This window comes from Odontesthes bonariensis, chromosome 2 (assembly GCF_027942865.1).
Source record: "Odontesthes bonariensis isolate fOdoBon6 chromosome 2, fOdoBon6.hap1, whole genome shotgun sequence".
Lineage (NCBI taxonomy): Eukaryota > Metazoa > Chordata > Actinopteri > Atheriniformes > Atherinopsidae > Odontesthes > Odontesthes bonariensis.
Genome location: NC_134507.1, coordinates 14407688 through 14420520, shown reverse-complemented (window position 1 = coordinate 14420520; position 12833 = coordinate 14407688). Strand labels below are relative to the sequence as shown.

The window sequence follows — 12833 nt, the reverse complement described above, 5'->3', positions numbered from 1 at the left end:
TTATCCTCAGTCTTTGTGGAAATCAGCTAATTTATTGGCATATCAATAAATGCATGAAGTAACGGTGTATTAACGGTTATTAAGTGTGACGTGATCAGTGAGTTGAACATGAATTCATGATGAGCAAGAGGAATTCATGATATCACCTGCATGAATTTATGCATTAAATCACCATGAGCCATATAAAATAAAGAATACTGACATGATTTGCACTCTCGTTTTAAAGTGTTACTAGTACTAAAGAATCTTAATACTTCTTTTACTACCGTAAACAAAAGAAAACTCAGCTATTCCATAAAGCGGCTCTTTGACAGTTGGAGTTCACCCAAAGCGGCCTCCTCCAAGGCATTTTATGAGTTTCCACTGTCTCATTACAGTGAGTTGGCTCGGAAACAAGCAGGAAATTTACCCAAATCGAAGCTTTGATGCAGAATAATCATTAAATGCTCATTAAGCACAAACATTTAGTTTATGAATAATGCATTCTCCCGATGGCAAGCCCCGACTACCCTGCATCATGTCATGACATTGTGGCCAATTTTACAATTTTCCCATTGCCCACATCAGGACCATTTCAACCACTGATGTCACTCTGGTGTAGCCAGAACCAAAAAACTGTATTTTCAACCCATAATAGATGTTTGTGCTGGGGCTAGGGTGGAATGAGGATGTCAGATACACAAAGAGCAGTCAGTGCATTGTCTGGCAGTGAGGACCACGAAAGTCAAAATAATTCCATGAAATCATTATGATGATTATCATGTGAGTAATTGCTCTCAGGAAGTCCATTACGCTGTATTATTCTTGTTGTGTTTGTATTGTATTACTACTATTCCCTTATCTTTTTTTAAATCAACTTACTTTGCAAAAATACACATTCTCACAGGGGAGACTTGATGCCAAACTGTCTCTTACTGAGTTAATGTGTCCACATCTGGACGGAGCACGCACTGTATTCTTAAAGGAGCTTACATGTGTATTATTATCCAGGTCATCACTTTTCTCTCCGTACCAACACCCTCGCGAATCCCCTTCTCCGAAGTGACTGTAACTAAGACAAAGGAGAAATTTAGAGGATAAACTAAAAGCGTGTGTGCCCGCGTGTACGCGTGAGCGCGCACGTGTTGAAATCAATGCGCCACGCTTCAGCGCGCTCTGTGAAGGGAATAAGTGCGAGCAGGAGAGGAGAGAGACGACAGTGCGGAGGGGGATTCAGTCGGAGAAGTAACTCGCCACAGCAACACGACAGGGCTTCGTCACCGAGGTCCACTGCACCTGCGGCAACTTACTTCCACGCGGCACAAACATCCTCCTCCATGTCTGGCGGGTGAGTCCACATGAGACACTCTTCATTGCTTCTCCTTTGCTTTATTCACAGAAGTACCCGATTTTACAACCAAAAGTTATCCATTCGCATTGGAAAGCTGGCATTTTCAGACTGGAACCAGATCGTTCTGTTACGATGTTGCGCGGTCAGCTGACAACGTTTTAAAAAGGTAGAAGCCGAAAGACCCTGCAGGGTCACTCGTTGTTGATAGGACAGAGGAAAATCGACAGTCAAGTAATTTACGTGCGTTCATGATGTCCATTAATTCTTAAATCGTTTTGAACTTCTCCAGCGCACAGAGGGGACAGTTGGAGTCCACGGCAGATGCGGAAACAAAAGGAGTAACCGAGTGAAAAACTGAGACAAAGAACGTTAGAAATCATTTTGCTTCGACACCGGCTGCGCCTGCTTCCCTGTGGGATCTTTCATTTTGAAAAGAATAAAAAAAAAGAAAAAGAGAAATGCATTTCGTCACACAAATGATCTTTTCCCCCCTCTTTCGCCTGCATGATAACACAATTATGCGCAGACAAGAGGGAATCCAAATGGTTGAATAGCATTTGTCAGACGATTAAAGCAGTGAATTGCAAAAATTCCCCATGTTCTAGTATGATGTTGTGAAGAACATGTGAAGTTGATTAATTGAAAACCTGATCTTGATGTATTCTCTTCCAGTTTAACAATGGACCACACTCTCCTGCCTCGGTCCATCTGGACCACTGACAGTAAAGTCCTCCAGCAGCATCCAGCGGATCTCTACACCAGTGTGATGGTGACGCGCAGCATCCCTGCAGGCACGTGCTTTGGTCCATGTGTGCTCCAAAACACTTTCTACGACACTATCGCCTTCATAGCGCAGAAATCCTGCGACAAGAGAGCGAAATCCTGCGTATTCAGGGTGAGTCAGTTATGCGGTCAAAGGTCAGGCAACATGAAAACATGGACTTCACACTTCTTTATGACAGTTTAGCTTAAGTGGCTCACTTTCGTGAGTGGTTTCGATTTTTAAAACTAAAATCCGTTTTACGAAGTCACGAAGCTGCTTTGAAATGAAAATATCAATTACACAAACATTTAAAAACGTAGATAAAATAATTCAAACAAAGGCACATTTACAGATATACAAAACATGAAAATATGAGCTCAACTAAAATTAAGTATTTCTTGCCAACAGATCGATCCCGAGGCCATGCGCAATTCGGCCCTGGTGATGTCCTGGTTGCGGCTCGTACAGGCTGCGCGCAACGGAGAAGAGCAGAACACAGAGGCCTTTCTCAAAGCGGGTCAGTTGTACGTGCGGACCACACGGCACATCCGGCCGGAGGAAGAGCTGTTGGTGTGGTACGATCAGGAGCTGTCTCACCTACTGGGCTTCACGGACATAACCAAAGGGTCAGACGATGGTGAGACAGAGCTTTAGTTGGGAGTGTGAGGTCAAGATGTTGGGGGCTTCTGTGCCTCGCTTGAGGTCATTTTTATGAAGGATTTAATTACAAAGATCCTGCATAAAGTCCGTCATCTGAGAGCTGATATGTGAATCTGAAATTATTTAAATTTTGTGTCCCATCAAATATGGATTTATCTGTAAGTTGTCACATCATGTGATTTTTTTCTTTTCTTTTGCAGAATTCCAATGTGGTCGATGTAACCAGGTCTTCAAAAATGAGTATCCCTTCGTGGCTCACCGTCGATTCTTGTGTACTCAAGCAAAGAGTGACACCTGGAGCCGCGAGGTTCACGAGCACAAGCATGTGGAAATTAGGAGGCAACGCCGGGTGACAGATTTCCACAACATCGCTAGAGATTTGGAGCACAAAAAATCCGGCAGCAATGAGGATGCAGAGATTTCCTCCAGAAAGAGGATATGTGAAGAATTTCTTTATCCCAAGTGGCGAAAAACAGTTCTGTTAGAAAAAACGAATATCTCGAACGACGACAATAGAACACAACTGAGTAAGGGCTACGACCAGGTAGGAGGAGACGCCTCTTCCTCTGAGGACAAACAGAAAACCGACAGGGTCAAAGCGAACTTAATGGAACGTAAAAGTGATGATTTAACTGATGTTGGGAAAGCAAATGGGACGTTTACGCACGACAGAGAGTTGGACACACGGTCGGAGACAGGAGAAGGTTCTGGTGTTCGCTTGAGCAGCTATAGCGCATTTTCTCTGGTCCTTTCTAACGACCAGCGTGAGCAGAAAAGCGCGTTTTGTAAACCGAGCAAAAGAACTTCTCTTGTCGAACCCCAGGCGCATCTCAGCAGCGCTCCAACAGCCCCCTCTAGCCGCCTGGAGGAGATGACTGACGCTTTTACCTCGAGGACTGCTCTGGGATACAACACTTTGATGGCATCCAGCACCATGAGCGCCGAGCTGCAGTCTGTACCCTCCCCGGCTGCATTAGGCACCGGCTTCCATTACGCACCACAGCACTGGTCAAGAAACATCGGCGCTCAGCTGCAGAGCACACCTTCCCTCACGATCCTCCCTCCGACTTTCACCTCATTCAGTGTGTCGGTGCAGAACTGGTGCGCAAAATGCAACCTGTCCTTCCGCATGACCTCAGACCTCGTTTTCCACATGCGCTCCCATCACAAGAAGGAGTTCGCGGCGGAGTCTCAGGTGAGGAAGAGGAGGGAGGAGAAACTCACCTGCCCGATCTGCCATGAATACTTCAGAGAGCGGCACCACCTCTCCAGACATATGACTTCTCATAACTGAGAGAAAAGGGACAAATACTGTATTTATTTTCCAATGCCCGTATTTAAGCTTAGAGACTTTGGTGTAGCCTATATCAATGAATGTAGGTAGCTGTTAAATAGCTATACACGAGGCCACCACGGCCTGTCCACTAGATGACGATAGAGGTACGCGTAAGCTGATCTCACTGCAGTTTTGTCCCGTTGCCCTGTGTGTTCGTTCAACTGATGATTGTTTTGTGCCTTATGGAATTCAGGAGGGAAGAAAGGCGGAGAGACCTCGAGGACAGCTCATGATTGTCAGAAATATCTCGACGCAGTTTCTCTAATTGATCAGCTTTTCTCTGCTCTGTTTTGTGCGCGAGATGTGGATCGTGTCAGCGTGCGCATTTGTTTGGAAATCAAAAATCATCAAAGGAAACTGACGTGTCGAGTTTTTTTGAATTTTTATTTTCAACCATCACCATGTTGGTTCAAATGAAAGGGCGTCAATATTTTTCTTTTCCAACAGGCGGCGACTAAGACCACCCTTCTCCCTCTGTGTGGGACGTCAGTGTGAGGAATGGGCCTGTGCTTTGTGTCCATACTTTCCTGAGTGATATCAGGATTGTGTAATGTACTGGGAAGACGATTTTATTCCATTTTTATGCTTTTCACAAGTACTCTACTGGCATAAAACTTTTTTGACATTTTGGGCTTGTTTGCTTCCATAAATTGTTTGGCAAAGATTAAATGTTTTTTGTTCTGGCTGTTGGCAGTATTTGGATAGTGATATAAAGAGATACAAAACAATCCCCTGAAAACCTTTTTCTCGAAATATGTCAACTAAATCTCACAGGAGTTTTGAAGCTGGCTTTATTCAACGTTTCGATTTCTCTTCTGGAAATGTGTAGGCAAATGTTATTATCCAATATCATGTTTGCATATTTAGACGTAAAATCTGAAAGAAAAAAAAAAAGATCATCTTAATATGATTAATCAGCTGGGGGCAATTGGTTGCATAATTGATGATTTGAAAAAAAGAACCTACATGTCAGCGTGCTGTTTGAATGAAAGAACTAGAATAACGGTACATTAAAAGGCTCATTTCCAGGCTGCAACTCAAAAATGGAATCAAGCTCTGTTTTTTCTTTGTTCGCTATCATTCATCTACAAACCCGGATGGAGAACAACACAAGCTCAACTGCTTTGAAATTATGATTTTACATTTCTCCACCAATCATGTACAGCTTATTACCCATTCAGACTTGGCTGTGGACTGATGGACTTAAACAGCCCCTCTCTGTTACACGTAATGGAGGCAGGAAGAAAGCATGAATTTCATGGGAAAGTAAAGACTTAAACCCCATTCAGTCACTCTGTACTGGAAGAGGAAATGAAGCACCCCCACAATACTGTTGTCTTTTTGTTGGAGCGAGAAGTTTCCTCTTTTCAGTCTTTTTGTCCACATACTGAAATCATCCAACAATCATCAGGTGCCATTTGGGAGTTAAGTTAATGCTTCTTTTGGAAAGAATACAAGGATCAAATATTTTCATGGATAATTATTATCAGTAAGAAACAATCGCTCATCATCAAAAAATATCTGTGAAAGTAAAAACTACATTATGTTTGTTATCACTTCTTTAGCCAGTTAAGATAGCTTTCAACCATTACCTGACCTTGTTCTAGCCTGAATAAAAAGGTAATTGGAAACTGGTGAAAATAGATTTTACACCTTCAAAAAGCAGAACAATATATTTAAATAGAAAAACCAGAGTCCCCCACGATAGAATGGGTGATTAGGAGGCATAGTGTCACTCTATTAAAGCTATGTCCTAATGAACAGTCTATTACTTATCTGAGCTCAGAAACTGTGAGAGGAAAAGGCCATTATAGCTAGAGACAGAAAATCCTCTGTTGTCTAATAATGGCTGCATTGCCCTCCTTTAATTGGACCATCATCATATGGAAAAACAAATATTGTTCTTGGTTCCCCTCTTGCCTCGTTTAGTTTTTTAAACATATTGGGCCATTCGAGCCCAGACTACTGTGGTTTTCTCGGCTGGAACAGACCATTGAAAGTGCTCTCCTGTGACCGTGATTGCGGTTGACACGGGGTTCACTTTTTAATGGCAGATTGTGGGACTGTAAAGGGGATCATTTAGGAAATGAGGAAAAAAATGAACGTGGATGTGTTCATTATAGCTGGGCCGGCCTACTTTGAAGCCAGGGCATAATGTAAACATGATTTATAATAACCCTAATTATAGTCATCATCGTAGTTTAAATGGAGGCTAGACCATAAATAGCCCATTCGTAAAACAGTTGGCTTGTAGCTGCTGAACATTTCCACTTGCTCAGAATGGAGAAAACTGAATCATGAATTTTGGACCTTTCTCTCTCCCTCATTAGTCCCTTTACATCATCATCAAATATAGGTTTAAGATAATCTTTTTAGAGTTGTTTTCGCTTGTCTTACTAGGAAATGTTGAAATAAAACCGTAGTGCATTATGTGAGTACTCAGTTGCAGGCTATATGGTTTCCTACATACGTTTTGTTTTGTTGTTGAGGGGCATCAAATCAATTGAACTTGAAATAGACATGACCTTCATTTTATATCCAGGAACAAGTTATTACATTTCCCCATTGATATTCTTGGTTTAACATCAAATACTCATTATCCATGTTTAATTATTTTTTAGCCGTAAATCAAAGGAATCTTGACCTCTTTTTTACTCTACAGAAGAAATAAAGGAATTTATGTTATGGAGTAGAAGCAGATCCTTGCAAAATGATATACAAATATTTTTTTTTACAAAATTATTGTTTTCAAAAGTTTTCACCACCTTCACTATCAGATGCCTAAATCACAAATGCCTGGTGCATCTGTTGAAGTCTCATAAAGTTATTAGTTCAGTTGAGGTCACCCGTGCAATAAAGAAGCTCTAGACTTTCATTAAGGCTCATAAAGTTCATACAGGTTTTGACTTATCAAGAGAAAGCAAATGAGAAACAAACTTGTTGTTAACACTATGAAATTACTAAGCCCTAATTTTCCAAGCTAATTAGTGAAGTTAATTAGAAAATCATGAATACCTTCTTCCACAACAATTAATAAAAGATGAGTGTATGGTACATACTGACGAGTTGCTGGAGAAAAGGCAGGAAAATCCTACATCAGTGAATATTTTGTAATAAATCAGTTTGTGATTATGTGTCAAACACATCACTCAGTGTGGTCCACCGCTTTACCAGAGATGATATATGCCATACAGTCATGCAAGGTATTGTGCTGGCTGGTTCAACATTATCAGGATCCAGTCATGACGACAGTTATCTATAGGACTGATTTACAGATGAATAATCAATACTATTGTGACACTGTGAGAGAGGATCTCCAAGTCTGTTCTCTAGTAACTCACACTTATTTACAGTATAATTCTTGAGTAGGAATCAATAGGGAAGTACTTATTAATGAATCATTGTTCCCAAATTTCTGTGTGTCAGAATCCAATTTGTTGATGCATGTTTTCACCTTGGCTTAAAAGGGATTTGATCTGTTGTTGAGAACAACCACACTAAATCTCCTTTGGCTCTTGCAATAATTTCCATAGATAGTAAACACTTGTAATTGCTGCACTTCTAATGGACAAAACAGTGCTGATAGGAAAATATGCACAATTGATTCTTAGATATAACTTTATCCATTCACCACGCACACATGCCAGGAATTTTCAAAGCATAATTTTCTAGTGCAATAAACAATTCATTCTTTTGTTTCTTTTCCACAAGTAAATGTCTCCATCTTTGAGACACTGTTTCTGTCCAGTTGAGGCAAACTTCAAAGCATCTGCGGTTTGCTGAAAACAGATGTGGATGCACTCTGCCAACTTTTTGAGGCTCAAGACAAAAGAGCCACAAAGTAATGGGTTAATAGTCAAATGGTTTCCTTTATTATTTCACTGTCAATTTGACACATTGCTTAGGCACCACGTGTCACCTTCCTTAGTTGAATCGGCAAGCAGAGGGGTTAAAGAGGTTCAGATTATCTGTCTGTGAAGCTATTGAGAGGAAAAGCCCGCACTTGAAAATGTCCTGTGTTTGAATGAGGGAGTGGGGTCACGTGGGAAGAAAAGGGGAAGTGCACCATGTTCCATGTTCTGAAGCTCAAGTGGCAGACGTCCTAATAGGTGCATACCTACGTCCCCCATCAACCATTAATCCACTGCAATCGCATCCGTCATGTTATTTGTTGGACAGCAGACATCTGAGCCTTTGGTGTGGGGTAATAACGGGTTCAAAGGGCCTTCAGGGAATGTTAGCTATCTTTGAGTGGACCCTTCCTGCTTTTGTACAAAGCTACGGTGGAACAGTGGCGCCCTTCAAGGTTTGTTTTGAGAAAGAATTTCGCCCCACGAATCAAAAGTTATGCACAGATATTTTCCAAGCAAAACATTGGCTGTGTGAAACAATAATATTCCAGAAAGATTGCTGGATTAAATTACTTATTTATTCTAAATGATAAAAGGCTAAATTTTCATAATTTAATCAATATACATGTACAAAACACTCTAAAATACTAAAATATACTAATACAAAATCTAGTAAGTATGACAAATCATTTCTAACCATATTTCACATTCAAAAATAGAAAAATACTTATGGTTTCAATCTAACATTCTTGAGGAGTTATGAGGGGGTTGGTGGGTGTAAATGAATTCCAGGTGACCTCTACAGTTCATTGAAAAGTTCCTTTTTTTTATATAAACAGCTAGAATGTATTATAACCTTCCTGTCTGTCAAATAAATCAACGTTGCATGTAAAAGGTATTGTTGTAAACAAGTATGAAAAAAATTGAGAAATGTTTTATAATTTCTTACATGTGTGTGCTGCTATGTGAGCTGCCTGGTGACACACTGTAAAAGTTTCATTTTTTTAATTTATAGTCTTTGTATTCAAAGAAAACATGAACTCACTGTGAGCTGTTTGCAAAACTTTCTGCGATTAAAAGGAAAACATCCCTTTAATGCTCCTGTCGATGGACTTCCTCAATGTGATTTCGAACACAGCATAAAAACTACTGGGTTTCTTAGACATGTGGAGCACTGACTTTACATGTGTTCGTCCTGCCCCTGCAGAAACCAGACAATGTGTCTCTTCAAGTCTGCTGCCGCGGGACAGAGGAGATGGAAGTGATTTCTCTACAGCCCACGTTCCTTCAGGAATATTGCTGGGCAGAGTGTCTTTGTTTCTCAGCATCCGGAAACCACTTAACAGATGTACGTTTCTGTCTTGTTAACAGTTTCTCTACCCAGCCACCCTGCTTTGTGCTCTGCCCTCACCACCTTTCTATCTGCAGGAGCAGGACTGGACGGACATGTTGGGGTAAATCTTGAATACTGGGTTCCTGGATTCATCTTGGAAGAGCACAGCCAGAGGACTCATGTTTTCTGGGACGCAGCAGGGCTCAGGAACCCCAGGGATGATCCCCACAGCTCGCACTATGCTCTGGATGGTGGCGTGGTTAGACGGCCTCAACACCTAGTGGGGTTTAAGTGCAGGAGATGGATGCAAATGAGAACAATTTAATAAAAGGCTGAGATGATCACTCAAAATAACTTGAGAAAGGAAATACGAAACTAAGTAAGACATTATAGAGAGTTCAATATTTATGTTCTCACCTGTGGCATGGGGAAACCACATGTGCCAGCACAGTAGTAGGCATCAAAGGCCATGGGGGCTATGACCCACTCACTCCAGCCAATGTCTGCAAAATCCACTCTGAGGTTCCTCCTGGAGCAGCCTCTGTGCTGGCTGCTACCCCACTGCCGCCTTCTGGCCTTCCGCATGGTTTGTTCATCAAAATTCAGAACAGGTGACTGAGTATTAGCACTCCCCTTGTGCTTCTTTCCACCCTTTCCCTCATTTTTCCGCTCATTCTTTCGCCTGTCTCTGATAGCAGGTGTGTGACTGTCTTCTGTTTTTTTTGCAGTTGAATCGTCTGTGCTGCTCCGTTGTGATGCTCTTTCTGATTCTGCGATAACTTGAGGTACATATGCTTCTTCTTGGATTTTTCTCTTCTTTTCCTTTCTCTCTGATTTAGGCTTGGGTTTGAGTGCCAGATACCAGTTGCTGTCCCACACGTCATCTTTCCTGTATCCATCGAGCCAGTAGTCCACCTCAGGCAGCTCATTGTTTTGGATGGGATCAGAGAGCAGATTTGTTTCTCTCCTCACACGTCCTATTAACTCTGGTGAGGAATTATGTCTGTGTGGGAGCTCTCCTCCCTCGTTAAATGGATCATATTTCTGAAGGCTTGCTGCCACGCTGTTGGGTTCTGCTAAGGTTTGGTCATTAGCATACAGTAGCAGGTATGGCATGCTGCCAGAAGGCCGAACCTCCTCTGGTTTCTTATGGGGCTGCTGCCCTAAGTCCAATTCAAGTGACACCAACAACTGCCCCTGATCCTGTGCTTCCTTTATGACCTGGGTCACATCTTTCATCTGCCACACCCCTCTTCTGTGGGGATGAAAGGTCACATTGCCTAGAAATGAGCCCACTGACCCAGATCTGGCCTCTGACTCAGAAGAGACAGAGCGAAGTATCAAACTGATGGATGGAGAAGAGTGGATGGCTGCAGAGCCACAGGATGGGCTCTTGAAGCGTTTACAGAACCAGGGTTTTGGATGTGGGTACTTCTCAAACAGGAAGTGAAATGTGGCCGAGAGGATGACCTCTGAGTCCAGGAGGGTTGTAAGGTTGAGTCGGTACATCATCCTGTGGTCAGTGGAGTCTGCAAAGACAGTCAAGCAGTCAATGTCAGTCAGGCAGGTAAACGGATCAACAATGAGTTCTTGTTTTCATCCACAAAGTGATGCTTTTTTTAAACTTCTTTTTGAAATCACATATGGAAACATTTGTACAGTTTGCATCTCCAGGGTGCTTTTGTGATCATGTTTTGAAAGGGATAAATTAGCCAAAGGTACTTTCTGAAAATCTAGCTGTTATTTGACTTTTAAAACAAAAATAATTGGCTGTTATTATAGGATTGAAACATTTAGTCAGTGTAAGAAATGCAACCAGGAACTGAACCTTGTTTGAACTCAGCTCTCTGAGCTTTCTGTAATACATTTCTTACCTGCAATTTTAGATCAATTTTCTAGAAGAAAGTGTGTCTGAAAAGGAAATACACAGCTTAAAAGTGCCAAATCCAGAGGAAATGGGTTTAAAAAGTGGTACATTACTGAGCCAAAGCATTTAATATGGTCAACCCCCCCCCCAACACTGAGACATTTAAATACCTTTCTTTACACTGTGTTGCATGACTGAGGTGTGTGACTGGTATGCTGCTTCATACCTTGGTAGGATTTCAGAGGGTGCCCTTAAGAGGAACCAGACTCTGGGGATCTGACTGGCAGGGATTGAGGGGGTTGAGCAGAGAGCTGCATATTCATGATGAACATTAAGTTCAACAGCAGAGTTATTGTTCATTGTATAGGAGCTCAGCGGACGTACGGACTGACTCAAGAGATATACATTACCTTAAAATCAGCCTGCATATGGAAATGCTTTCCTCAGTTTCAGTTAAAGCTTCCCCTTAAGCTTAATGCAGCCAGCACCGTCTGCTCAGACACCAAGACATAATCAACTGCTTCAACAGGTCTTACATTGTTGTGAAAACTCTTACATCTCTCCTTGAATTACATTAAGTTTCTGCAGTAAAAATACACACGTGTTATGATATGCTATCTGAGAACTTTGTGGGATATGGATATCTGTGAGTTGTGTTTGTAAAAGCAGCATCGGGCAGAGAGGAACGACTGTGCTTTAAGCCTCTTGACTCCAGGACGTGGAGTCACTCATGCCCTTTGGGAACAACAGGAAGCCACCACAATGACCCTGTGCTGCTGAGGTTTTACTGTATAGTATTTTACTGTGCACGGCTCGCAGGGACTCACATGAATCTTATGCGTCTGTTTGGAGAAACTAATCAGACTCTGCGCACAAGAGGCGCAGCTGCTGCCACAAACCCAGCGAGCCCACATCATCCCCAAAACTATTTAAATACATTCTCAGACTGTTCCAAAACGATCCTACCTATTTAGAGACTCAGGCTGAGCCATGCAGCCTCACATAGTGCTTACACTTTTAATAACCATCCCTGAAGAGGATCAGCGGATCTTTCTGGCTGCGCATTTATTTATTTGTATGTTTTGCTTTTTGTGGCGGATTACAGGTGCACTCATGGTTCACAAGGCTATTTTTGGTTTCACAATAAAATCTAAAATGATACATCATAGCGCTCTTACAGGGAGCCTTATCACTCGTCTGGGTACGGTAGACAGGCTGTTCACACACCTCTGCTGGCTCTGAAACTCCTAACAGTGTTTCCCTCCTTGAGGCGGTTCTCCTTGTTGTATTTCTCGTACAATCTGTACATATGCTGGGAGACCATGTCCTCATCCAGGTCACTTGTGAATGGTTTCGATGACAGTTGTTGGAAACCGCTGACCCCGGCGACCGATGCAGCGGCCAGGAAACAGTTGAACATCAGCAGGAACAGGTGCGAGGAAATCATACTTAATGCTGTCATTTAAGTGCTGAGGAGAACTCGGTTTTAATTCCAAAAATGCAAACCGTCTAGAAAAATGTCCGAGCTACCCAGAAGAAGCGCCAAAAATCAATCCACTCTTGACAAGCTGTGCGCAAATGTTCCAACTTTCCGCGTCGTGCTCGGTGCGCAGTCTCCCTCCTCTCTGACGGGCTGTGAGGAACCTGGATGCTGAATGGGCTGGTCCGGGCAAGAGTTGGAGCTGCTACTTTC

The 12833-nt window shown here is 42.3% G+C and overlaps 2 protein-coding genes across 2 annotated transcripts; one reads left to right on the top strand and one right to left on the bottom strand.

The window, feature by feature from the left end:
* The first annotated feature begins 1230 nt into the window (after positions 1-1230).
* znf488 (zinc finger protein 488) lies at positions 1231-5541 on the top strand. Its single transcript, XM_075484271.1, has 4 exons — positions 1231-1327; positions 2003-2225; positions 2502-2730; positions 2954-5541. Exons 1-4 carry the CDS (start codon positions 1317-1319, stop codon positions 4045-4047), a joined length of 1557 nt encoding a protein of 518 aa, XP_075340386.1. The 5' UTR covers positions 1231-1316; the 3' UTR covers positions 4048-5541.
* Positions 5542-7951: 2410 nt separating this feature from the next.
* On the bottom strand, positions 7952-12792 carry gdf10a (growth differentiation factor 10a). Its single transcript, XM_075484262.1, has 3 exons — positions 12368-12792; positions 9691-10802; positions 7952-9550 (listed from the first exon to the last, which is right to left on the bottom strand). The coding sequence occupies exons 1-3, from the start codon at positions 12600-12602 to the stop codon at positions 9359-9361; spliced, it is 1539 nt and encodes a 512-aa protein (XP_075340377.1). The 5' UTR covers positions 12603-12792; the 3' UTR covers positions 7952-9358.
* Positions 12793-12833: the final 41 nt, after the last annotated feature.